This window comes from Canis lupus, chromosome 28, assembly GCF_011100685.1.
Source record: "Canis lupus familiaris isolate Mischka breed German Shepherd chromosome 28, alternate assembly UU_Cfam_GSD_1.0, whole genome shotgun sequence".
Classification (NCBI taxonomy): domain Eukaryota; kingdom Metazoa; phylum Chordata; class Mammalia; order Carnivora; family Canidae; genus Canis; species Canis lupus.
The window spans coordinates 18976412-19001641 of NC_049249.1; the positions used below are offsets into that span (position 1 = coordinate 18976412).

Sequence of the window (25230 nt, forward strand, 5' to 3'; positions counted from 1 at the left end):
AGGAGGAGGAGGAGGAGGAGGAGGAGGAGGAGAGAGAGAGAGAGAGAGAGAGAGAGAGAGAGAGAGAGAGAGAGAGAGATATCAGGGAGAGGAAGATAGAATATATGAATTAGTTTTAGGAGGGCAGCATTCATCTACTAACCTCTGCCATAAACCCCAAAATGCCATTCTTGAAGGGATTTTGGTATTGTTTTTATTGGACTGTGGTACAAAATATTGGGGAACATTTTCGAAGTAGAAATTTCAGAAAGGGAACAGGGAAAGGACTCGTTGCCTAAGAATGCAAGGCAGAAAGTCCTTCTTGTCTCAAATCATCCTAAACTATCGGAGACCACTTCCCTGCCTCAGTAAATAGAACATAATGAGCACAAACCCAATGCTCATCTATGCTCAAGATCTACTGTCAGCCTCAGGGCCTGACCCTCCACTCTGTCATTATGCTAGTCCCCGACTGTCAATACTTCTCCCTCCTGCCAGGCTCTTCTCCTGAATGGTCTCTCTGTTTCCTCCTTCTCCTCCTCCTCCCTCCCTCCCTCCCTCCCTCTTTCTTTCATTACTTATATTTTTTTCCTCCTTTAGACATCTCTCACATTGGCTTGTGTTCTTGCCATCTGCCTTTGTCTGCTCTAAGAAGACTACAGATAAAAATACAGTTAATTGCAAAGGATGCAATGGCAAGGGTTAGTTTTGTTATGAGCTTTTAACCAGTTGTTCAGCCATCCCTGGTACCATCCTCAGGAGGCTGCAGAGCTGCAAGCTGGATCAGGAGCACTGGCTCCGAGGGAGGGGAAATTGGGATGCCACTAGGAGACAAAGAGCTTGGGGGTGGGAAAGACTGAGATTCATCAGCCTTTCTCAGCATTCCTGATCGACAGCCAATTAGGACTGGGTGGGAGAAGGGAGGCACGAGAGCAGCTGTTGCTAATGCCCATTTTCCACCTTCTTCTCATTCAAACGGTGGTTGAAACCCTAGCAGAGTAGCAACTTTCTTTGAAGAGAAATTCAACTTCCTTGTGCTGATGGCAAGAGCTCATACTCATCACTGTCCCTGCAAAGTCATCTTAATGTTTCTAAATCAGATCAATGTAGCCCCTCTTTTAACATCAGAGACAGGTACACATTAGGGATTTTGTTCTTGGCTAGGAAGTTGGTACAAGGACACAATTTGGTAAAAAGGAAGAGTGATAACATCTTTTAAACCTTTGTTTGATGGGACTGAATGCTCTCCCCATAAAGCTTCTCATGGAGACTTTCTCAGTCAGGAGGCAGGTCCCTGGGTTTCTGCCACACTGACTCCTTAGAGGCTGCCATATTGACAACACGTCCTGCTGTGGGCACTTCTCAGGATTGCCTGCTCTCTCCTCTTTGCTTCTCTGCCCTTAACATTTTAGAGGCAGGAGGCCTGCAAATTGCACTTCTTGAGAAGGCTGACAGAAAACCTTGCCAGTTTTATTTTACTTGCTCATCCTAATACTGCCCTGGAGGATGGCCTGGGTACAAAGCACTCATCTACCTCCTGATTCTCTAGTTCTCACTGCTGTTACTGAATTCTTTTTAGGAAGAAAGAGATGGTACCTTGAGGACTTCAAATGAATCCCTAACACCAGGCTGGAGGCACTGCAAATATCAAGCTCTTTCTTCCACCAGCTTCAACAAGAAGAAAGAGAATCCATCCACAGAAATCCCCAGTCTTCAGAAGTATGCTCTGATGCTCTGGTTCTATAGTACAGGAGAAGGCCTGAACTCACTCTAAGGGAAAAACACATCCTGTTGTACCTAAAACAATTTAATAAAACTTCATTAAGTGCTGGCCTGAGCAGTTTTCTTTTCCTTGGCTGGTAGGTACAGGGATAGAAGGTGAGAGAACCATGATGGCCATCACAGACCAGCTCTCCCATCCCAAACAGATGAAAATTCCTCAAAGAAAGAACAACAACAACAACAACAAACCCAAAAACAAGAAAAAAAGAAAGAAAATTCCTCAAAGAAAAGGCTAGCTTATCAGGGAACATCACAGACAATATATAATAATAATGTGTCACATTTTGTTCAGAGTCCTATGGTGGCCTATGTAGGAGAGGAAAAGGTGGGTATCCGACAGAGCGTTCAAGGTAGACCTAGGAGTATACTTAAAATTCCTTAAGATAACTATGTGGAAAAAATTGTGTTCCAGAATGAATGGGTCGGTCTGAGCAAATAAACAGAGCAACAAAGCTTAGGGTAATGTTTTTCTTCTTTTGTGAATGGCAAGAGACCCAGCTTAACTGGTCTGCATGCAGAAAAGTGAAGTGGGAGCAGAGGCTATAAACAGAGCCTGCATCCAGGCAGGACAGATGCAATCCTACCAGAACTTACGGGGAGCTAATAGAGATTGGATCCAAATGTCACCAAGGTCCAAAGACAAGAGCATCAAGGCTGCGTATTCAGCCTTTGCTGATAGACAGTAAGCAGGAATGATGACACATCGCTGGCTTCATCAATTTCTCCTGTGGCTGGATTTGTCAAATCTGTCACTGGCCATTCCCCAGCTGTCACTGAAGTCTGTCGCATGCCCCACAGTTGGGTCTGGCACTTTGAGGCAGGCTTGGGGGATTAGACATATGGAACTAGGGCTATCTGGGAAGAAGGGTCCGTCCACATGTGACCAAGAGCCACTTTCATCTGTGGATACTTCCCATGCACTCAGATCTGGAGGTACGTATAAAAAATTATCAGATGGATCCTGGTCTTAATGATTATCTAATATAGATGGAGAAATAAATACAAGATAAATAAAATAATTGGAAGCTGAAATCGGATGTATGTTACCAATCCCTCAATATCAATGAGTAGCTCTCAATAGCCATATGATCATACCATTATGTAAATGCACAGATGATAAAGCTCAGCAGTTCTGAAACAGAACTGGAAGATAACTGGAACCATGCCTCTGTAAGATGGACGCATCAGGACTGTGAAGATGGGAGGGAGGAGAGACAGACTGGTGGGAAGGTGCCACAACAGTGTGGAGGAGAGGCGAGTGCCTGAATTAGCTAGAGCTGATGCGTATGAGGAGGAGGGAAGGGGACATCATTAAAAAATATATACAAACAGGGATGCCTGGGTGGGTCAGTGTTTGAGCATCTGCCTTTGGCTCAGGTCATGATCCCAGGGTCTGGGGACTAAGTCCCACATCAGGCTCCCTACTGGGAACCTGCTTCTCCCTCTGCCTAAGTCTCTGCTTCTCTCTCTGTGTCTCTCATGAATATGAATATATATATATATATATGTATATATATATAAATTTTATATTTAAAAATAAAAAAGAGGGGATCCCTGGGTGGCTCAGCGGTTTGGCGCCTGCCTTTGGCCCAGGGTGCGATCCTGGAGTCCCGGGATCGGATCCCACATCAGCTCCCGGCATGGAGCCTGCTTCTCCCTCTGCCTGTGTCTCTGACTCTCTCTCTCTCTCTCTATGTCTATCATAAATAAATAAACAAACAAATAAATCTTTATAAAAATAAAAAAGACATCTGACCAGAAGTGGGTCCCTTCTCCTAGGCAGGGTGAAATTTTACATGCAGACTCCACTCTATCACCTGGGGTGCGGGGGTGCCTAGGAGCCAGACAGGGGTGCTTTTCCTCTGGCTCACAGATCCCCCACCCCTTGCTTCCTCTCTCTTGTGATCTTCAAACAACAGTCCTCCCTCTGCTGTGAAATCAGCTCCTGAAATGGGTACTGCAGCATCTGTCAGAGGGAAGAGTGGTAGGTGGGACAGGGAAGAGATTGTTAAAGAAAAATGAAAAAAAAAAAAAAAAAAAAAAAAGACAATTACAGAAAATTTAAAAATCACACTGATTTTCCTAGAGAGGCAAATGGCTTTTTTGCTTTTTGGTTTTTGGATTTATGGTACAATGAGGATGGACTGTGAAGACATTCAGATATAGGCTATAATATGGCTCTAGCAATCTCTGTACAGGCCATCTGAGAAAATTGTCTTAATTCCTTGAAGCCTCAACCCCAAATGCTAAATGGGCATAATACTATCTCTAATGTGTGCTCTAAGAATGAAGTTGAGGGGCACCTGGGTGGCTCAGTCAGTAAAGCATCTGCCTTTGGCTCACATCATGACCTCAAGTTCCTGGGATTGAGCCCCAAGTCAGGCTCCCTGCTCTGTGAGGAGTCTGCTTCTCCCTCTTTCTCTGTCGCTCCCCTTGCTTGTACTCCCTCTCTCTCTCAAATAAATAAATAAATAAAATCTTAAAAAAAATAAAGTTGAGCAATCGATGTGAAATGCCTTGCAGAATGCTTGCTACAGTGGTCAATTCTAGTACTCTCTCACTCATTTCTGCTATGGATTATTGCCTTTGGCATTCACTGACCTCAGACCTTGAGGGAGGAAGGAAGGAATGACAGGGAGAAGTAACCGACACTGCCCTCTTCTTCCAGACTTCCTGGAAGCAAGGGAGGGTCCTAGACAGAGCTTTCAATTTCCCAACCTCTAAGGCTAAATATTTTTTATCATGGTCTTTCCTAGAGCAACTGAAGCTGTTTGGCTTTGAATCTCAAGTCTTCTAGTCCTGGGTTATTTTCTCATCATACCTGGTTGGATCAGCCAGGGAGGTGTTGGGGTTAAGCACGTCAGGAGAGTGAGAGCCTCGAAGGTCTGTATTGGTGCCTTTTCATTTGGTAATATTTTATATTAAGAATATAATTCAGTAAAGGAACCTGGAAATTTTAGGAGGATATGTGACTTCTGGTTTTTCTGCTCGCCAGCTATGTGATCTTGGCCTCTGGGTCCCTTGGGGCAATGGCTGTGCCATTTGCAATTTGTATTTACAATATCCTGGTAGGAGACTGGACAAGAAAACATTTTTAGTTTTATTTTTTAAAACATGAAAACCATCAAGTCATAAATTTCACAAAACGTATTTACTCACAAGGCCAAGCCTTCTTCCTCCCAAAATCACTCTCCATTTTTGGCAACACCATTGCTTGCTACCACTCTTGTCATGGAGGAACTCAGAAAATCCTAGCATTATTCGATTTCTAAAAGCCCCCTACCCCCCTTAGAGACAGGTCTTTCCAGGTATCCCATGAGCTTTTTAAGAAAGAGATTCATGTTCTCTTATGAGATCAAATGTCCTTCAAACTCTCCCAGATTAGTGCCTGGATTAAAAAGGTTTCATAATCCATTCAGACAAGTGCTAGTAGAACAGATCAAAAGAGCTGACTAAAGAGTTGTAAGCGAAAATATAACTCTCTTTCAAAGCTTAAATAGCTACCAAATAACATAATTGTGCCTGTTCAAGCCTTAATCCCATTGACTTCTTTATAAAATGTCCATTTTTCCTTATTCTTGTAGCCCATTCCATTCAAACTGTTAGGAACAGATAGATCAAAGTGTCCCAGGTTGCAAGTGAAAAATAATGATACAACCTGATGAAACAAAGTATCTAAGGTGAACAGAGGCTTCTCTTGTTTACATATGATGGCATTTCAGCTTGAGAATGTTTTATAAACAAGCGTTGGGGATGACATTTAGCAAGCTCCCTGGTTTCCACTCTAATTGCCAGTTTTGTACTTGGATACTTAAATTATTTACATATTCATGAGATTAGAAATCAGTTCTGACTTTGGAAAATTTCAAGCACATGGAAATCCTACCAAATCAGCATGTAATATAATGCTCAACATATTTCTTATAAATAACTGAGGGCTTTTTTACCTAATGTAGTGCCTTGGGGAAACAGGATGGCATTAGGTAGATATCAGTTTCCTAAGTGTGTGTGCTTGTGCAGAAATTATTTGAGTATCTCCAGGGGGCTGAATTTCAAGGATCTATTTATTTTTTATGTAAATCTTGCCCTTTTGACATTAAGGGGCTGCTAGGTCTATTCAGAAACAAACAGAGTTACTGTGAAGACAAATGCTTTAATATTTAATAGTTTACTGTTATTATAATCAATATTTTCTGAGTACTGTGTATTGGTTTTTCCTTTGCTTCATTCGTTTTGGTTCCATGGTACCTTTTAGTAATTGAACGCTAAGAGGGGATTTGACATTGACTAAAATGTCTAGGACTTCAGGTGGGAAGACACTACCACTAAGGCAGCATTGTGCCTAAATTCAGCTATGCCACACCAGGTCAGCTATCTCTCAGGCCTTTGAAATAATGCATTAGCTGGCATCTCCACGATGCTTGCTCTGTACCAGGCTCTGAGTTAAGTGTTTCATGTATGCCATGTCCGCATCCTCACACCATCTTGTAATGCAGGTATTGTACACTTCATCGTTGGAGAACCAACAAAATGTCAGTGGCCTCCTGGAGGTCCCCCTAGCCACTGACAGGGCCTGACAGAGGAGAGAGCTCATGCTCTTACCTGCCTTGCTGTATCATCTACCACCGGTGAGAAACCAATATGACTGAGTTTTGGAAAATGCTGACATTCCTTTTCTCAAGCAGTCAAAATCTCCCAGGGAATTCCCAGCATCCAAAGGTGCCATGATCAGTAATAGCCTTCTGTTAGGACCCAGTCAGGAGAAGTGCAAAAGATGAAAAAGGAACGAAGGGAAGTTGTTTTTTTTTCCCCTCCTAAGAATGGACATGAAACTAAAAGTATTTTTTTAATTTACTTTCATGCAAGTTACTAAAATTCTATGGTATGCTATCAAACACACTGGCAGTATAATTTTCCTTTTCTATCAATATATCATTTTAACTCAAAGTCGGTCTTCAGTCACACAGAGAATGCCAACTGTTAGTATTTAGAGTTTCAAGAATCTGAAAAAGAGACCCCTTATCAAAATGTGTGCTCCCCCTTTAAAGTCACGTTTTGGTTTTGTGTGTATCTTACACATACACATAAGTGCCAAAATATTGAAGGTGAGGCTAACATGCAAGCCTTAGGATCTCTTATTTCTTTTGTAAACCGTGATTTGGAATGCAGAGGAATCACGCAGGTCCTCAGGTGATACCACTTGTACTGCCAAATCACAGAGCTCCAAAATAAATGAAACAACACACACTGGTGAATATCTCAGAACTGCCACAAAGTAAGGGGGGCCCACCAAACTATCTCAAAGGTTTTTTCTTCTCTCCACAGAACTGACCACCCAATTTGGATGCATTTTTTTTTAATTCACAAAATAATTTAGCATCTCTTAAAATAAAGCAGACAGGGAGATCCATGAACAGGAGAAAAACAAAGACGATGGGAAAGGCAGAAGGGATACAAAAGTGACTGGGGACCCATGCAAGGCAGCAGGTGAGGTTTATCTGCCCTGCACAGTTTGCTGTTTTACATTTTTGAGTGAGTTATAAATACTTGAAAAAAAGAAAATATCACATTTCACATGAAGCAGGATTCCTTCTCTTGAAAAAATACAAAAGTCTGGTGACACTGGGCGAGCCATCCTCTGTTGAACGGCAGGCTGGAGCTTCCCAACACCTCTCCACCCCCGCCCTTCTGAATGTCTACACAAACACCTGCTCTCCACTTCCCCACAGCTCAGACCCCACCACTTTGTTCAGTCTGATTTCTTGCTTGTGGGAGGGGGAATTAACATTCATGGCCTCGCAGGACCTGGACATCCACAAGCCTGACGACAGGAAGTATATTGCACAGGACCAGGAAAAAGGGGTCAAGGGTGGCAGGCTCCCTGGCAGAGCTTGGCCAACCTGGATAAGCAGAGCGAGGGGGCATCTCCTCCCCAGATGCTCAGGAAACTTCCTGTCCCTTTCATGACATTGCAGACCCTCCCCTTCATCAATTGTTCCCCAGGCATGCCCCCAATGGAGAGGCCTGAGCCCAGTGCCAGGCCATGGTGGCCTGCAAAGCGGAGGTGTGTGCATATCCTTATACTTTTCTCCTCTTTTTCCCTTTCAGTCACATCTGCGTTTTGTTTTCTCTCATTTCCAATGTTTCCCAACACATCATGTTTAGTGAGGTGTTTAAGGCAGAATGAGAGATGCCGTTGGAGGCAATGTTTTATAGCACAGTTTGTACACTAGTTTATTGCCAAATTAAAATAAAGATGTAATCTGGCAGGCTCAGCCTGCTGCTAAGCTTTCCTTGGGTGGTTTCCTACACGGAGGCAAGAAAGTGAGAGGAACTCTCTCTGGTTTCCATACCTGCTCGATATCCACCGGCAAAGAAACAAAAAGGAGGCACAGAATGCTTGCTTCGCCTACTGCTTAATTACAGAAATAAAAAATAAATAAAGGAAAGAGAGATTTTGGTGCTCCTATGCTAAATGCCGTGAGTCCTTCATAGTGCCCACAGTGACTGACTGCTGTTCTGTAAGAATTCTAAGCAGTGGGACTTTATGGGACCAGTATCACTTGGTCCATCTGACACACAATTTCCATAATGTCTATAATGTTTATTTATTTATTTTTTTGGAAATTCCGAAGCTTTCCAAAGGCACAGCCTCACATGGACTCTTTAGAAGCCAAGGAGGCTACCTCCTATGTCTATACTGTATAAGGCTCCAGACAGGAGCTTCCTACGTAGCCAGAGTACTTCTTTCTGACTTCAGAGGAATGAGGGCTCCTAATCTCCATGCCCATTCAAGAAAGCTTTTACCTCTTGGCAACCACCTCGGCATTGCATATCACAGACAGATTTCTCTCAGGAAAAAAAAAAAAAGACTAAAACATCAAAAAAAAAAAATCCTGATTTTTTTGAATTCTGATGGCATTCATCCATATGCATTTCTTGCTGATTAAAAGTTATTTTTCTAAAAAAGTCTGATTTCCTATGGAATTGATGGCCAGTAAAACTCTATCTTGGGCCAGAAAGGACAATCTGCTCAACAAAACTCTTTGAGTCCTTTAGAATGCTTACATCAAAAAGCCTCCACTGGGTATCGAGGCATTCAAGATGAAATGCAGGCAGAGCAGAACACCACAGCCCATATGGGCTCCATCCCGCAAGCCAGAGATCCAGACTCTGTCCTCAGGGCCTTAAAAGTCTCCTGCATTGAAGGAGAGAAAAAGCCATGGCAGGGAAATAAGGGGAAAACACAGTTGGCAAAAGAGGGAGAGTGTATACACAAAAGAAGGAGAGTGTGTATGCAACAGAAGGAGTGTGTATGCAATAGGAGAGTGTGTATGCAAAAGAAGGAGTGTGTATGCAACAGAAGGAGAGTGTGTATGCAACAGAAGGAGAGTGTGTATGCAAAAGAAGGAGTGTGTATGCAACAGAAGGAGAGTGTGTATGCAACAGAAGGAGAGTGTGTATGCAAAAGAAGGAGTGTGTATGCAATAGAAGGAGAGTGTGTATGCAAAAGAAGGAGGGTGTGTATGCAACAGAAGGAGTGTATATGCAATAAAAGGAGAGTGTGTATGCAATAGAAGGAGAGTGTGTATGCAAAAGAGGGAGAGTATGCAAATGAGGAAGAGTATTATGCAAAAGAGGGAGAGTATGTATGCAAAAGCGGGTAATATGGATGCAAAAGAGGGAATGTATGCCTCAGAAGACAATGTGGATGGGACACAAGGAAACAGGGAAGAGAGGAAGACCCCTCTGTTCACAGGCGAATCTGAACAAGTTGCCACCTGAAGAAGATTCTAAGAGACAAAACCTTTCGCTTGAGGATTCTGTTTGCCATAGGTTTGTACAGAAAAGCATCTAGTGAGCAAGTACAAGCGCTGAGGCAAGGGCCTTAGCTAGGAGTTCTGCCGCAGTAGCAATTGCTGTGTCACAGAAAAACTGATGAGCAATCCTTACATGAAAGAATAAAAGTTCATTTTTCCCGGGCAAATACAGTTGCTGGCCTGCCGACCTTCCTCAGTGCTCACTGCTGCATCTCGTCAGTGGTAAACACGCCATGATTCATGGGTGATTGCCACCTATTATTTCCAGATCACTGACCCACCTGAGTGGTCACAGACCCTCTCAACTTGACTTCCGGCCAAAAGCACCAGCCAATGGCTTATCTGATGGCTGCAGCCCATTCCCCTCCCAGCAAATGCCCCTCTCCTTCATTCTGTGATTCAAGCCCTGAACCAGGGAGTACTTTAACCCCGATTTATATTAGAAGGTTATTCACAATTTTTTTTTTTTTTTTCCCAGGGTGATTTCACCTTCATTCTTTCCTGGAAAAAGAAAGCTCAGCAGAAAGGCTGGTTTCTGCCTATCTGCTAATCTCAAATTGTCACACGTCAAATTTCATGTAAGCCTTCATTCTATTCACTGAACTTTGACATGACTACTCAATACCAATGAGTGGTATTTCCCTTTGGGGAAACTCATTAACTTCTAAGGTGTGTGCTAGCTACATACCTACAAGGACTGTTAAGGCTTCTTCTAGCTCTATGATGACAGAATTCATTGGCTCTGTGGTCACAGAGGATACTTTTTGGTCCACACCAGGACTACAATGATACCATCCTAACTGGTCTTCTTGCCTTTTTTTTTTTTTTAAGATTTATTTATTTATTCCTTCAGAGAGAGCAAAGAGAGAGGCAGAGACCCAGGCAGAGGGAGAAGCAGGCTCCACGCAGGGAGCCCAATGTGGGACTCGATCCTGGGTCTGCAGGATCACACCCCGGGCTGCAGGCGGCGCTAAACCGCTGAGCCACCGGGGCTGCCTGTCTTCTTGCTTTTGACCTCATATTACCACAGTTCATCCTAAAATCGCTACCAGATTAACCTTTGTAATCTATACCTCTGAACACACCTTTCCACTGACCAAAATTTTCACAAGTCTCCTAAATACAAAAACAAACAAAACAAAACAAAACAAAAACCCCAAACTTATTCTGTCTTGTAGTCAAACAGTCAAACCAATAAAAAACAATCAAGATCAGATTCCGAATATATACACGGAATTAATATTACTAGAGTTCAGTTTCGGCCAAAAGGACATATTCCCAACCATGTAAGCATGGTTCTTCTTTTATTATGGTTCATGGCATTCTTCTTGTGTAAAGTATGACCCTCCAAACAGAATTATGACATATATTCTTTAAGATCAAAGTGAAATCATTTCATAAGATCTCCATCTCCTGAACTTTGGGCTGCCAATTTCATATAATCCATCCAGCTACTTCAACTGGGTATCTATTATGTGTGAATGAGGGCACTGCCTTTTTGGCCTCTCTTAGACTACTGGTGAACGCATGTACATATATCTTCTCTTCCCACGTGGATAGAATGCTCCTTGATAAAGTTATTTCAGACCAACAGTTCACCACGATGAGCACCTAAAACAGATGAGCACCTAAAACAGATGAGCACCTAAAACAATCTCATTGGGTGTACACCCTCAAGTATGCTTAACTGTACACATCCATTACAAAGCAAAGAGAGCCAATCCCAAGTACTGTTCACCAAGTACTGTGGCTGAGTTGGGGCCACAACTCGGATGTCTTCACTCCTCCAAGGTTATCCACTCTGCCACAGTGATTGTGGGGGGCACTGTTTGAAGTGCTGGGACATGAAGGGTTACACTTCTGGGCATCTCCTCTAGCACAACTGCAGAGGTGCAGAGTTTTCACTTAGGCAGGTAAATCTGGCCCTCATCATGCCTCTGGGGAAAATTAACCAACTGTCAAATAAAATATAATAACCCAGTGGATTAAATGACTAATACGCTGTGTCCTGAGCTGCTCAGCCTTGCCTCTGGTAACTGCACCATCCTGGACAGATGCACTGTGGCTTGACTCCAGAAATGGAATTGTACATTCTGCTGAAAGGGGAGGCAGGCTGCTTAAGAGGAAAAAAATACTAATTGTAAATCTTTTCTATTTTTAGGCCCAATGTGCATTTTACTTGGCAGTAAGGACAGCATGAATAAAATTCCAATCCTAAGTATTTGAATTTGGTCCCTCCAAAACGTTCATATCACTGTAGAGACCTTGAAAGGTTGCTTCCACCATTCCCCTCCTTTCAGGAAGAACCCTGCACATCTAACATCTTCCCAACAGAAACAAACAAACAAACAAAAAAACCTTTAATACCCTCCTCACTCACAGAAATCTAGTATTTCTTTTAATGTATGTAATTTCAAGCAGCCCCGGTGGCTTAGCGGTTTAGCACCACCTTCAGGCCAGGGTGTGATCCTGGGGACCCGGGATCGAGTCCTGCATTGGGCTCCCTGCATGGAGCCTGCTTCTCCTTCTGCCTGTGTCTCTGCCTGCCTGTCTCTCTCTCTCTCATTAATAAATAAATAAAAAACCTTTAAAAAAAGAATTTAATGTATATAATTTCTAGCACAAGATTCCTATAAAAATAATTTGCAGGATAACTTCACTGAATCATGCACTTCACAAAGAGCATTCAAACACTGCACCTATTTCCGGTAAGCTATAGTCTGATATTTGCCTGTGAATATTTTATGTCTTTAATTATATTTGCTGTTGCTAGTCTTATGTTCCACCTGAAAATTTACATTTCTTAAAGGCAGGAGTGAAAGGTATTTTATAGTGTATCTGTAGTATAGAGTACATAATATATTTAATAGTACGTATCCCATAAAATATATACACATATCACACAGACACACACACGACTTCATTCAATGCTTTCTTAAAAAGTAGACTTCTCCTTCTATCCAATCACCAAGAGCAGACAAATCTTGAAACTACTTGATTCTGAATAATATCATCTATGGACATTATTACTGCTCCTCTGGCCATTTCTCTCACTGTTTTAGCAAACCCCTAAGTTAGTGCTCTTCACCTTCTCTTGTCCTTCCGTAGAAGGCTCTGAGAAAAGCAATGGGTCCTTTATCCAGAAAGATGATCACATTTCCACATGCACAAAACAGTCTCAAAATCCAGGGGGGTTGGGAGCTCCTCATGGTCTGCAGCATCTAGCTTGAGAACTGCTTCTCCACAATGCCTTCCTTAGTGTCAGGCTTTTCCCTTATATCCTGTTTCAGATGTTGACACAGCTCCAGCAAGCACCCTGAGATCCTCCCCACTGCCCCTGACCCCTTGGCTCAGAGTTCAGGCTACCACACAGAACAAAAGTCACCACTGAGAAGAAATGTAGAGATCATTAGCTAGTGGTCTGTTCTCCAGAAAGCCGTGTACTGTTGTCTCAAACAAGGTAATCATGCTCACCTTTTGGTCTTGGCTGTATGCCAGAATCCAGTCCTCTTGCTTGGGGTGGAAAAGTAAGCTTTGGATATAAAAGTTCAGCCGGTACTTTTGATAGGTGGCCCCTTCATCTGAGCTGATCAATAAACTGCTCTCAATCTCCGGGTCTGTGAGTAACATAATCTGCAGCCAAGAATTGTTGGGGAAAGAAAACAACAAAAAGTTAAGTTTACATTCTACAAAACTTAGAAACAAGCTAAAATTTTGGAAAGAGAGGAAAAAAGAGCAAAGAATGTTCAGTCAAACAAGGACCTTGACTCTGCCGGTTTGTTTTCCTGGACAAATGCCATGAAACTACTTTCTCTAAAAAAAACCTCAAAGAGGCAGAAACAGGTGGAAGGAAGGAAGAATTCATAGAGGAGTGCATTTTATTTTCCTCTATGGGGCTCCTTGTTTTTTCCCCAAGGTCATTTCCTTAATCTAAAATATATCTCAGTCTTCCCCCTAACCTTAGTCTTCTTTTTTATTGTGTCTTGTATACTTTTCATTTTGGGAGAATAAAAGAGCAAGACTTGTCACAGTCTGTTGTGATTAAGGTGGAAAGAAACAGAAATAGGATGGGGTCCACCAGTTTCTCTCTTTTACTATATGCCCTCTTATTCAGATCAGTAATACTCTCATGTCATTCTATCTTTGGTCTGATTTTCTGAGTCTTGACTCAAAGGCTGGGCTTCCTAAAGCCTTCTCTGGAAATTGTACAAAGGCCCCTTTAAACTTTTTAACCTATTTTATAATTTCCTTATTTATTTTGCTTATCATCTACATACTCCCTAGTAGTACATAAAATTCCATGAGAATAGCGGGATTGGACACTTCTTTCTTTTTTTTAATAATAAATTAATTTTTTTATTGGTGTTCAATTTGCCAACATACAGAATAACACTCAGTGCTAATCCCGTCAAGTGCCCCCCTCAGTGCCCGTCACCCATTCACCTCCACCCCCTGCCCTCCTCCCCTTCCACCACCCCTAGAGTTCATTTCCCAGTTAGGAGTCTTTATGTTCTTTTTCTCCCCCACAGGTATATTCCCAGCAGCTAGAGTAACGTCCAGCATATTTTATAGACTCAATAAATATTTTCCAAATGAATGAATAAGTAAATAAATGAATGAACAAAAAGAGCTCTCAGAGTAGTCACATGGAACTAGAAAGACACCCAGAACAGTCTGAGTAGGTACGAATGGGAGCGCCATGGAAAGAGGAGCAGGATGGCCTTCTCAATCGTTAGCCTACTTACCAAAGAATATGCTTTACATGTGTACACATTCACACCTTCAGAGGCTTTGCACTTTCTTGTTAGGACAGTTAACCATGGCCAGAGTGGTGTGAACAATCCACAAAAGGAACAAGATGGAGGAGCTGCCCTGACTGCTTTTTATTCTCTCATTTTATGCCTCTAGGAACGTGTGATAAAGTACCTCATTCCCGACTCTCTGCAGGTCTGCTTTCACTCACTCAAAGTGCACACCTAATGCCTCCAGACAGGTGGCCTTAATGCTACCCACTGACTTCTTCCCCATCAAGTTATTAATTGGCACTTTCTGAGTTTGGTTCAGAGAGGCATGAAAGATGTGCTTAATGTGTGTCCATATGAAGAGAAATCACTGCAGCCCAGGGTTTAAAGATTGCCAGCTAAGGATGTAATAATTCCAGGAAAAGAAGAGAGAGGAAAGGAAAAAAAAAAAAAAAATAGAGCCACGTCACAAAAGATCCACATGCCAGACAAACACACGGAGCTTTCTCAAGCATTTGGAGGCAATCAGATTAAAACCTCAGAATAGTTAGTGTCATCTTTGAAAGTGGTGTCCTGTCATTGCAAATGGCACATGAAGAGCGCATACCAGACACTCTCCGAATGAACTGTGTTTATGTAACCCAGGAGGAATTCAAGGTTCCTTGCCATTCCTTCAACCTGCCCCTTCTTGAAGAGGGGAAAGGGATGTGCTGGAATGAGGGGAACACTGGCTGTCAGCCACACTCCAGACAAGATGAAAAGCACACATGAAACCGGAGTCTAATTGCCTCATTCTGTGTTCCAGGGAAGCCACTGCCTTACCAACCAGAAATTCTGACAAAGTTATATAGGTTTCCCTGTCTCACATTCACCAGCGGACAGTGTTCTCTCATCAGATGGCTGAGACAGAACCACCAGCTAATCTACTAAGTACAAAGTCACGTACCTTCCTTAAAATCTAGTGTATGCATTAAGCAAGGATGTTCAGATGGCTCCTAAATTTACAAGAAAACTTCCAGGTGATTTCATATTTATTGGCACATAAAAGCTGCCATTTTCCAAATAACAAATAAGCCATCAAATGATCACATTGCTTTGTGTCTCCAACCACAATTAACAATAATATATAACAACCTTTTGCCACTACTGCCCAAAAGTAATTTCCATGATAATGTGAAGCGGTTCAATTTTATAGAGCACCCATTGTCTCAGGCAAGGTGATTTTTTTTTCCTCCTCTGATATTCTAGCTCCCTGTTAACCAAAATATGTTTTCCTTTCTTCCCATGAGTGCAGATTTCACCACCTGCTTCTTCTGGCAAAGTATTTCATCAAAATAAAAACAGTAGGCCTACAGAATATCCTCAAATCAAGCTGATTTTCATGTGTCATCTAAAATCTTTTTGGGGCCCCTGGTGGCTCAGTTGGTTAGCATCTGTCTTTGGCTCAAGTCATGATCTCAGGGTCCTGGGATCGAGCCCTGCATTGGGCTCCCTGCTCAGCGGGGAGTCTGCTTCTCCCTCTCTGTTTCTCTGCCTCTCCCCTACTCCCTGCTGATGCTCTCTCTCTCTCATATGCTCGCTCTCTTTCTCAAATAAATAAAATCTTTAAAAATAATAAAAAAATATCTCTGATACTCATGTATGCTCTAAATCATCAGACTATATGAGATATTCTGCTTCCAGATAATACTGGATCAGGGAAGATAGAACAACACAAGTATTTTTAAACATACGGATACTTAATATTGAATAAACAAAACTCATGGCTTCCTTTATTTTTATTCTGAGTGCTGAAAATATATAGACCAAAATGTCACCTTCACTCTACCGTCCTCACCTGAAACCCTCTCTCTGAAAATCTGTAGAGGATGTCAGGAAATTCCCCCCTGTAAAATTTATAGATGTGTCTGTATTACATAAGCTTTCCAGTGGTTCCTCTCTCAAATCTCTGCTCAAATCCACGCAAAACAAACAGGTCAATCTGGATCCATTTTTATTTAGCCATTTTTTATTGCACAAACTTTGTAAGACTGCCAGCAGAATTCAAAATACAAGAAAAATAAATTGTTCATGACCCTATTCCTTCAACAAGTCAAACTATATGTGTGCTTCCCTCTACTTCTGTATTCACATCTATATAATATTATGGATGTAATGGGTTTTTTTCCATTTAATGTTATGACCTACGTTCATTTGCAACTGAACCATAAACACACAAGTGCCTGTACACACATGAGTATGTACCACTGTGTACAATGTATTTCAATTACTTAATCACAGCCTTCAACATAATTAGGTTACAATCAGTGCAGTGGCTGAATGGCAATGAGTACTTAAGTTATTAACTGAATAAATGAAATTTTATTATTTCAGTCTTTAAATTCAAATTCTTCGGTAATTTATTCCTACATAAATTGGGTTTGTTGTGTCCTTTTGAAGGTTATTAAAAGTAAATCAAGTTAATAATAAGGAATTTAAGCAAGTTCTAAACAGAAAATGTTTAACCTATTTGAGAAAAAAGTAACAACGTAAACATAAATGTGATCTAATTTTTAGACATAAATGATGTATTTATAAATAAAGTCCTATCTTCTGCAGTAGGTGTTCTCTTGGGAAATATTATCAAAATAGTACCTTCAAGTTAGTGAATACTCCTAAGAAAATAACAGATTACATTTCTCAGAAATGTTCAATGATCCCTGGTTTCGCTGGTTTGCCTTGGCTCTCTGCCCCCTTCTGGTTTCTCATGTTTAATCCTCTGCATTCTAGAATATGATCAGAAAGTGAATTTTAGGAGGACCAGGTAAAAGGCATGAACCTAAACTTCGTGCAGTTCCTCCAGTGAACTCTCTAAGAGGGATCTTTGTTTACCTGTCATAAAGCTTGGTCCACAGTAGGTCCATCCATCTTTGTAAATAAATGAATGAATGAATGAAAAAATCAGTGAGTGACTAAGTCCTCTTCATACATGACTTTGGCTGAAAGCAGCCCATGGATCCCTGTGACACTGAGAGTCTAAGTTCTCTGGAATAAATCCCTGCTGTCATACTTGGAGGCAAGGGGGGTGCAGGGAGAGGCAAGGGGAAGAGTGTCTTTAAGAGGAAAGTAATTATTCTCTGTTCAGATCAGCCTATGAGTGATTAGAACCAGTTTGCTTATGCCTTGCAGGGTGTGCAGACACTTCCCTGACTGCATCTGCAGATGAATTGTTTTCCATAGAAAGTCAATAATGGCGACACAGGCTCCCGCCACCCAACCCTAAGCAATCATTCATCATCCACTTTGGGAGAGGAAAGAAACTTTATTTGCTTTTCCTAGAGGTGACAAATGAACACGAAATGCAATTTATGGATTTAAAATATGTCACTTCTCCCTTTTTTTGGTATTAGTCCTTCTGACAACTCAGTGTCATCAGAAATTAAATGCATCTTTACTCTCTTTGACTTGCTCCAGATTCAACATATGGCTACATGACGTAATTCTACAAAAGGCTGCCTGGCAGTCTTCTGATCCTTCTGGGTGCCTCCTGAGGACACTCCTCCCTAAGGAATACTGCCATGGTTTACCTTTCCAGATTCTTTTCCTAGATGTATTGTTTTTGGAGTTCTGTCACTTAACCTCTTTGGATGAGGTGGGAGATAATCAGGAGTGGCTTCACCACCTGCAGGAATATACCTGTCCTACCATTCCTTTGGTCCTAAAGCACAGAGTATTTATTTATGTGTGGCTCATTACTTGTTTGCTCATTTGTCTACCCCTTGTCATTCATGGACTGTGATCACGAAGTGGCAATATATGGGGGATATCTCTCTCGTGCTTTGCTTAAGGTGTAACTCAGATCCAGATGCCTGTATCACAGGTACATAATAAATACTTCCATAATGATAATTACAATGACAGAGAAAAATAGCGATTGCAGCAATTGGGCACTCCAGTTGTCTAACACCACTATATTCAAACAAGAGTCTATCTATAAACATTGTATCAGGCTATTTGCAAACCTCTGGCTTCAATATTAAAAACAAATTAAGTAAAATTGAATCAGAGCAAGCAAATAATTTGCTGATCAATGTAGGTGCAAAAGCTGCTTATTACCAATGTGAGCTGAGTATTTATCAGACAAGCAGAAGATGAGAGCTATAAGCGCTTATTAATTGACTACTATTTGGAGGACAGTATTAGGGAAAGTTATACAGGATCCTAGAATGACCCATGAAAAGGAAATCACTGAACTATAAACAATAGCAAAAAAGAACAGGGAAGTGATTAAATAGAACAAAAAAAGTTCAAATAAGTAAACACTGATAGAATCTGTGGAAAGGTAGACCTAGTGTGCAATCACTTGCCCTAAATCCCACTCTTACCCACCCCCCCAAACTCAGTGAGGCCCATCTAATGCACAATCCATGTTCATTAACACAAAATCAGGTCATTCAATACTAAGAGACCAAGAGAATGTTTGGGCAACAGACCATCTACTCATGACCTGAAAGCTGAGTCAAGGAAATTGCTGGGAAACTTTGGCATCATATTCTAAAGAGTTTATTCTCTGAGTTTAAACTTTTCTTCCCTTCTTAATGCAGACCCAAAGGCTTTGACTTCTTAGGGGGAAAAAAGAATTTTCAGAAGTATATACAATTTCAGTCCTTCACATCTCTTACTAAAGCCTTGTCAGAAAACTCTACCTATTTATTATTACATAACAATAAGCTACACTCGTTTTGCCCAACCCTATAGAGAACACAGAAGAAGAATAAGGTTCACCAGGAATGACATTGTATGGGTTACATTCCTTGGAAAACAGTTCAAGAAAGAAAGCTTTAAAAATCTTTCTTCTTAGGGTGCCTGGGTGGCTCAGTCAGATAAGCATACAACTCTTGGTTTTGGCTCAGGTCACGATCTCAGGATCTGGGGACTGAGTGCTGAGTAAGGAGCCTGCTTAAGGTTCTCTTTCTCCCTCCCTCTGTCCCTCCCCTAAAAATAAGTTTTATTTCTTTTTTTTTACGATTTTATTTATTCATGAGAGACACAGAGAGAAAGAGAGAGAGAGAGAGAGAGAGGCAGAGACACAGGCAGAGGGAGAAGCAGGCTCCATGCAGGGAGCTTAACATGGGACTTGATTCCGGGTCTCCAGGATCAGGCCCTGGGCTGAAGGCGGCGCTAAATCGCTGAGACACCTGGGCTGCCCCTCTTATTTCTCTTAGAACTAATGAACATAATCCTCTCCTTTGACTCAAGTTCGAGAATCTCAAACTAAAAAACACCATTTCATGGTAAAACTACTTCCATTACCATAGATGAAACTGACCCTCCCACAAAGGAAACCTATGCTCAGGTATGTATTGCTGTGAATGTCTGTACGTTTTCAGAAAAGACAAAGAAAGAATGTATGTTTGGCGAAGGTCATTCCTGTCATGAGAAGAAGGAAAAACACACCATAAATATGTACTATCATCATAGAAAATAACACAGGAATATTCCATGCTCATGGATTGGCAGAATTAATATTGTGAAAATGTCAATGTTACCCAGGGCAATTTACACGTTTAATGCAATCCCTATCAAAATACCATGGACTTTCTTCTGAGAGTTAGAACAAATTATTTTAAGATTTGTGTGGAATCAGAAAAGATCCCAAATAGCCAGGGGAATTTTAAAAAAGAAAACCATAGCTGGGGGCATCACAATGCCAGATTTCAGGTTGTACTACAAAGCTGTGGTCATCAAGACAGTGTAGTACTGGCACAAAAACAGACACATAGATCAATGGAACAGAATAGAGAATCCAGAAGTGGACCCTCAACTTTATGGTCAACTAATATTCGATAAAGGAGGAAAGACAATCCATTGGAAGAAAGACAGTCTCTTCAATAAATGGTGCTGGGAAAATTGGACATCCACATGCAGAAGAATGAAACTAGACCACTCTCTTTCACCATACACAAAGATAAACTCAAAATAGATGAAAGATCTAAATGTGAGACAAGATTCCATCAAAATCCTAGAGGAGAACACAGGCAACACCCTTTTTGAACTCGGCCACAGTAACTTCTTGCAAGATACATCCACGAAGGCAAAAGAAACAAAAGCAAAAATGAACTATTGGGACTTCATCAAGATAAGAAGCTTCTGAAAGGGAGTATAAGGGAAGGGGGAAGAAATGTGTGGGAAATATCAGAAAGGGAGACAGAACGTAAAGACTGCTAACTCTGGGAAACGAACTAGGGGTGTTGGAAGGGGAGGAGGGCGGGGGGTGGGAGTGAATGGGTGACGGGCACTGGGGGTTATTCTGTATGTTAGTAAATTGAACACCAATAAAAAAAAAAAAAGATAAGAAGCTTCTGCACAGCAAAGGATACAGTCAACAAAACTCAAAGACAACCTACAGAATGGGAGAAGATATTTGCAAATGACATATCAGATAAAGGGCTAGTTTCCAAGATCTATAATGAACTTATTAAATTCAACACCAAAGAAACAAACAATCCAATCATGAAATGGGCAAAAGACATGAAGAGAAATCTCACAGAGGAAGACATAGACATGGCCAACATGCACATGAGAAAATGCTCTGCATCACTTGCCATCAGGGAAATACAAATCAAAACCACAATGAGATACCACCTCACACCAGTGAGAATGGGGAAAGTTAACAAGGCAGGAAACCACAAATGTTGGAGAGGATGTGGAGAAAGGGGAACCCCCTTACCCTGTTGGTGGGAATGTGAACTGGGGCAGCCACTCTGGAAAACTGTGTGGAGGTTCCTCAAAGAGTTAAAAATAGACCTGCCCTACGACCCAGCAATTGTACTGTTGGGGATTTACCCCAAAGATACAGATGCAGTGAAACGCCGGGACATCTGCACCCCGATGTTTCTAGCAGCAATGGCCACGATAGCCAAACTGTGGAAGGAGCCTCGGTGTCCAACGAAAGATGAATGGATAAAGAAGATGTGGTTTATGTATACAATGGAATATTCCTCAGCCATTGGAAACGACAAATACCCACCATTTGCTTCAACGAGGATGGAACTGGAGGGTATTATGCTGAGTGAAGTAAGTCAATCGGAGAAGAACAAACAGTATATGTTCTCATTCATTTGGGGAATATAAATAACAGTGAAAGGGAATATAAGGGAAGGGAGAAGAAAAAGACTCCTAACTCGGGGAAATGAACTAGGGGTGGTGGAAGGGGAGGAGGGCGGGGGGTGGGGTGAATGGGTGACGGGCATTGAGGGGGGCACTTGATGGGATGAGCACTGGGTGTTATTCTGTATGTTGGCAAATTGAACACCAATAAAAAATAACTTTATGTTTAAAATAAATAAATAAAAAATAAAAAAATAAAAAATAAAAAATAAAGGAAAAAAAAAAGAAAATAACATGGGGCCTAACTCCAAAGATGGATATGAGTTTCATCTCTGCTATATATCATTTATGCCACTTTGAAGAGCTCATAGCTCACCGAATCTTCTCATAAGCCTGTTTTCTTGTTGAGAGTAGTGATACTATAAAAAAGTTTACATTTATTGAGCATCTGTTGTGTAACAAACACTCTACTAAACCTTTAAAATATTACTTCATTAAATTGCTTAAAAATACTTCAGGTAGATATTACGTCCATTTGGCAGATGAGGAAATGAGGTGATCAGTTCAAGGTCATACAGCTTGTTAGCGCTAAAGCTATCTATGGCGTGCACTGCATGGGTTTATATGTAGATTAAAGAAGATCACCTGTGTGAAAGCAATACTAAGTTTTGTGCTCATGTTACTATTTTTACTTCACAAAGAATGGCACATTTAGTGCTATATGGTTTGCAAAAATGTGATAGTTGAGTTTAAGAGGGAGGAAGGGGAGAGAGGGAGGGACAGAGAGAGAGAGAGAGACCATATTGCAAATACTTCATAAAAATATTGCCTAGATGGGAAAAGTAGGTTGGCAGTAAGGAATTAGGAGCTAGGTAACAGAGACTTTCAAGAACAAAACGGCTGGTATGATAGTCCTGAAGAAATAAAGACAGTTTTGGGTTTTCCTTTTTTTTTTTTTTAACCTTTAAATATAAATCTATGAAACCAAAATACCCAAACCTGCTTTTACACTCAGATTTTTCACAATGATCCTGGCCTTCTTTTCCTTACCCTTCTAGTATCTCTTCTCCATAAGATTGGTTTTATAGGTTATAAAAAAAAAATGACAGGAGTGAGCAAAAAGCACTGACTTAATAATAGCCCAGGTAGGGAAACAAACATTTCTCACAACAGAATTCTCCAAGAAATTTATGCTAAACCAATAAGAATCATTCCAGTGCTGGTTTTCTAGGACACAGATCATATCACTAACTGGCATCTAAAAACTGAAGTCACTTAGGCCAGGGAAATAGCTATTGTCATACTAAGGGGATAGTAGAGAATATGGCATATTCATTAATGCTTAGCATTGTATCATCTGGTTTTTAAAAATGGCATTTTAGAGGAAGAGAATGATGGACAAAATTGAGAAATATTTTTAATCCTGTAGCCACTATGGAGACTGATTAGATACCTTGAGAATATCTGAGCTTCCTTAAAAATCCCAGCATTATCCCATAGCCTCTGCTCAAACTCAATCAGAACACACATCCATAGGCAGTACAAGTCCCAGAGTAACTTCTCTCTTAAATCCCCAAAGATCTATAAATGCCAAAAGGTTACATCATTTTAAAATGTTAGCTGCTATCAGAAGGAGCAGCAATGCTAGGAGAGGCGGACATTCATCTTCTTTGCTCATGGGAAACTTTACAAGAAATGAAGTTCATTTAATGATAAGAAATCTCTTTATTCCACCAGAAATGATAAAGGAGAAGAGGTGGGGAGGAAGAGAGAGCAAGAAAGAGAATCCATCGGTATATTTTAACATTGATTTAGGTGAGGGACACACCATTTTTGGTTAAATCTCTAAGTTGAGCATTTGATTTTAGAGTTTGAATAAATGTCAAGTTGAAAGTTAAGAGAATGAAAAGAAGAACCCATAGGAATGAATCTCTTCTAAAAATTAGTGAACAGAATGTACCCACATTCTTCATTCCTTGCTTTACTTGTACCATCATCCTGACAAGTATGTTTTAGTTCTACTTACTTATATTAATGCTTCATGGTAAATGGGCAAATATACCAGGGTGGATCAGGGAAGATTAATGAAGTCTCAGCCACATGAGACCTTGCTAATGCGTTTGGCTATTAAAGCTTTCCTGAGAAGACTGTGGAGACCACCAGGGGTTTCTCTCAAACAGGATTTGCAGATTAGTGAAGTGAGAATCGCCTCTGCAGCTCCTCTGCAAAGCTCCCAGGAAGATGGCGCTGAAGGGGAACATCCAGGGAGAAGTGCCTCCTGTTAACAAGGAGCTCTGTTTCATATAAAATTTTTTTTCTTAGTTCTTCAATTATTTAATGACAGACACTGATCATTTCAAGTTGCTTTCGAGGGGCAGAAAAGAGGGAGTGTGTGCTTAATTGACACACCCCTGAGTATAATTACATTATCTGCTGCTTTTCCTCTATACTTTCTTCTTTCCTTTGGTCAGAGCAGGTGATATAATAGTGTAGTATTTTAAGAAGAGGATTTTTTTTTTCATGATTGCATTTTCCATGAAGTTCTATATCTTGGGTTAATTCCATCTCAAATTCATATATCATAAATAACAGAACTGATACAATGTATTTAAGAGGAAAGGACCTCAGTCCCACTTATTGCTGTGTAACAAACCCCCTCATAAAAGTGGCTTAAGACAACTATTTATTTTGCTGGTGGTTTTGTGGGTCAGGGATTCTGGAAGAGCTCAGCTGGGTAGTTACTCTCAAATCCATGTGATGTCAAATGTGGGGCTGGAACCAGAGGTTCCACTTGCAAAATGGCTTCTTCACTGCTGTATTTGGCCTTAGTCTCTCTTTCCCTTTCTACATAGAAGGACATTCTCTCCATGGTCTGAACTTCACAAAACATTGCATTTTTCTGACTCTGGATTTCTTAATTGGTGGCTTCCTTAAAATGTTGAGTGTCCTAAGGGCAAGTATTTCAAGAAACTCATATGGAAGCTGCAATGCTCCTTTTGACCTGGCTGCAGAAGTCCCAGGACATCCATTTTGCCACATTCTTTGATAAAACAAGTCACCAATTCTCAGCTAGATGTAAAGGGAGGGGAAAATCCCTTTTTCTTAAGGGAGGAAAAACAAATATACACGCATACAAAAGGGTGGCAAGGATTAGTGGCAGCCATTTTGGAGATACATAATGACAATTATTTACTGTGCAATTTGCCACTTACAATTAAAAGGAGGAGGGTATGATAAAAAGTTTGTTATTATCATTATATTCAGTATATGCAAGGTGTTGTGATCATAGTATACCTGACATAGAGATGATGCAAGGTGTTGTGATCATAGTATACCTGACATAGAGATGATGAAGTTGTCAGATTTTTCATTGGGTTTCAGCTACCTTAAACTTTTTGAAGGCTGTGCAGTCTAATCTGATATCAATTCAAGGTGAATATTTATTGATAACAAAATGATTTTTATTGTTAGTCAGTCACAATCAAGAGACCCAAGGTCAAGAAATTCCAGGCTGTGGAATTTTAGGGTACATAAAATACTCAGATTAAATTACAGAAGGATAAATCTGTTTAATTAATCTGTCCATTAAAGTGTATATAACTAAGTCTTTATTAAGGGAGCCTATATCTAGGTGTTACAATGTCATCATTTGATTAAGGATCTGGTACTTTTTAAAAAAGGTTTCTTAAGAGCAAAATAGTCATGTCTCTATGTTCTCAACAAAAGCATCGCTATCAATTACAATATAACCTAGCAATTGAAAACAGGATAACTTCTGTTCTCTTGGGCCTTAAAACAAAAGCAACAATGACAACAAC

General features: G+C 40.8%; 1 protein-coding gene across 1 annotated transcript in view; it reads right to left on the bottom strand.

Annotated features, from left to right (window-relative positions):
• Positions 1-25230, bottom strand: part of SORCS1 (sortilin related VPS10 domain containing receptor 1) — a 499230-nt gene that overhangs the window by 165251 nt on the left and 308749 nt on the right. The window contains 1 exon segment of the mRNA XM_038578743.1: positions 13056-13214. Within this exon segment, the coding sequence (XP_038434671.1) occupies positions 13056-13214 (159 nt within the window).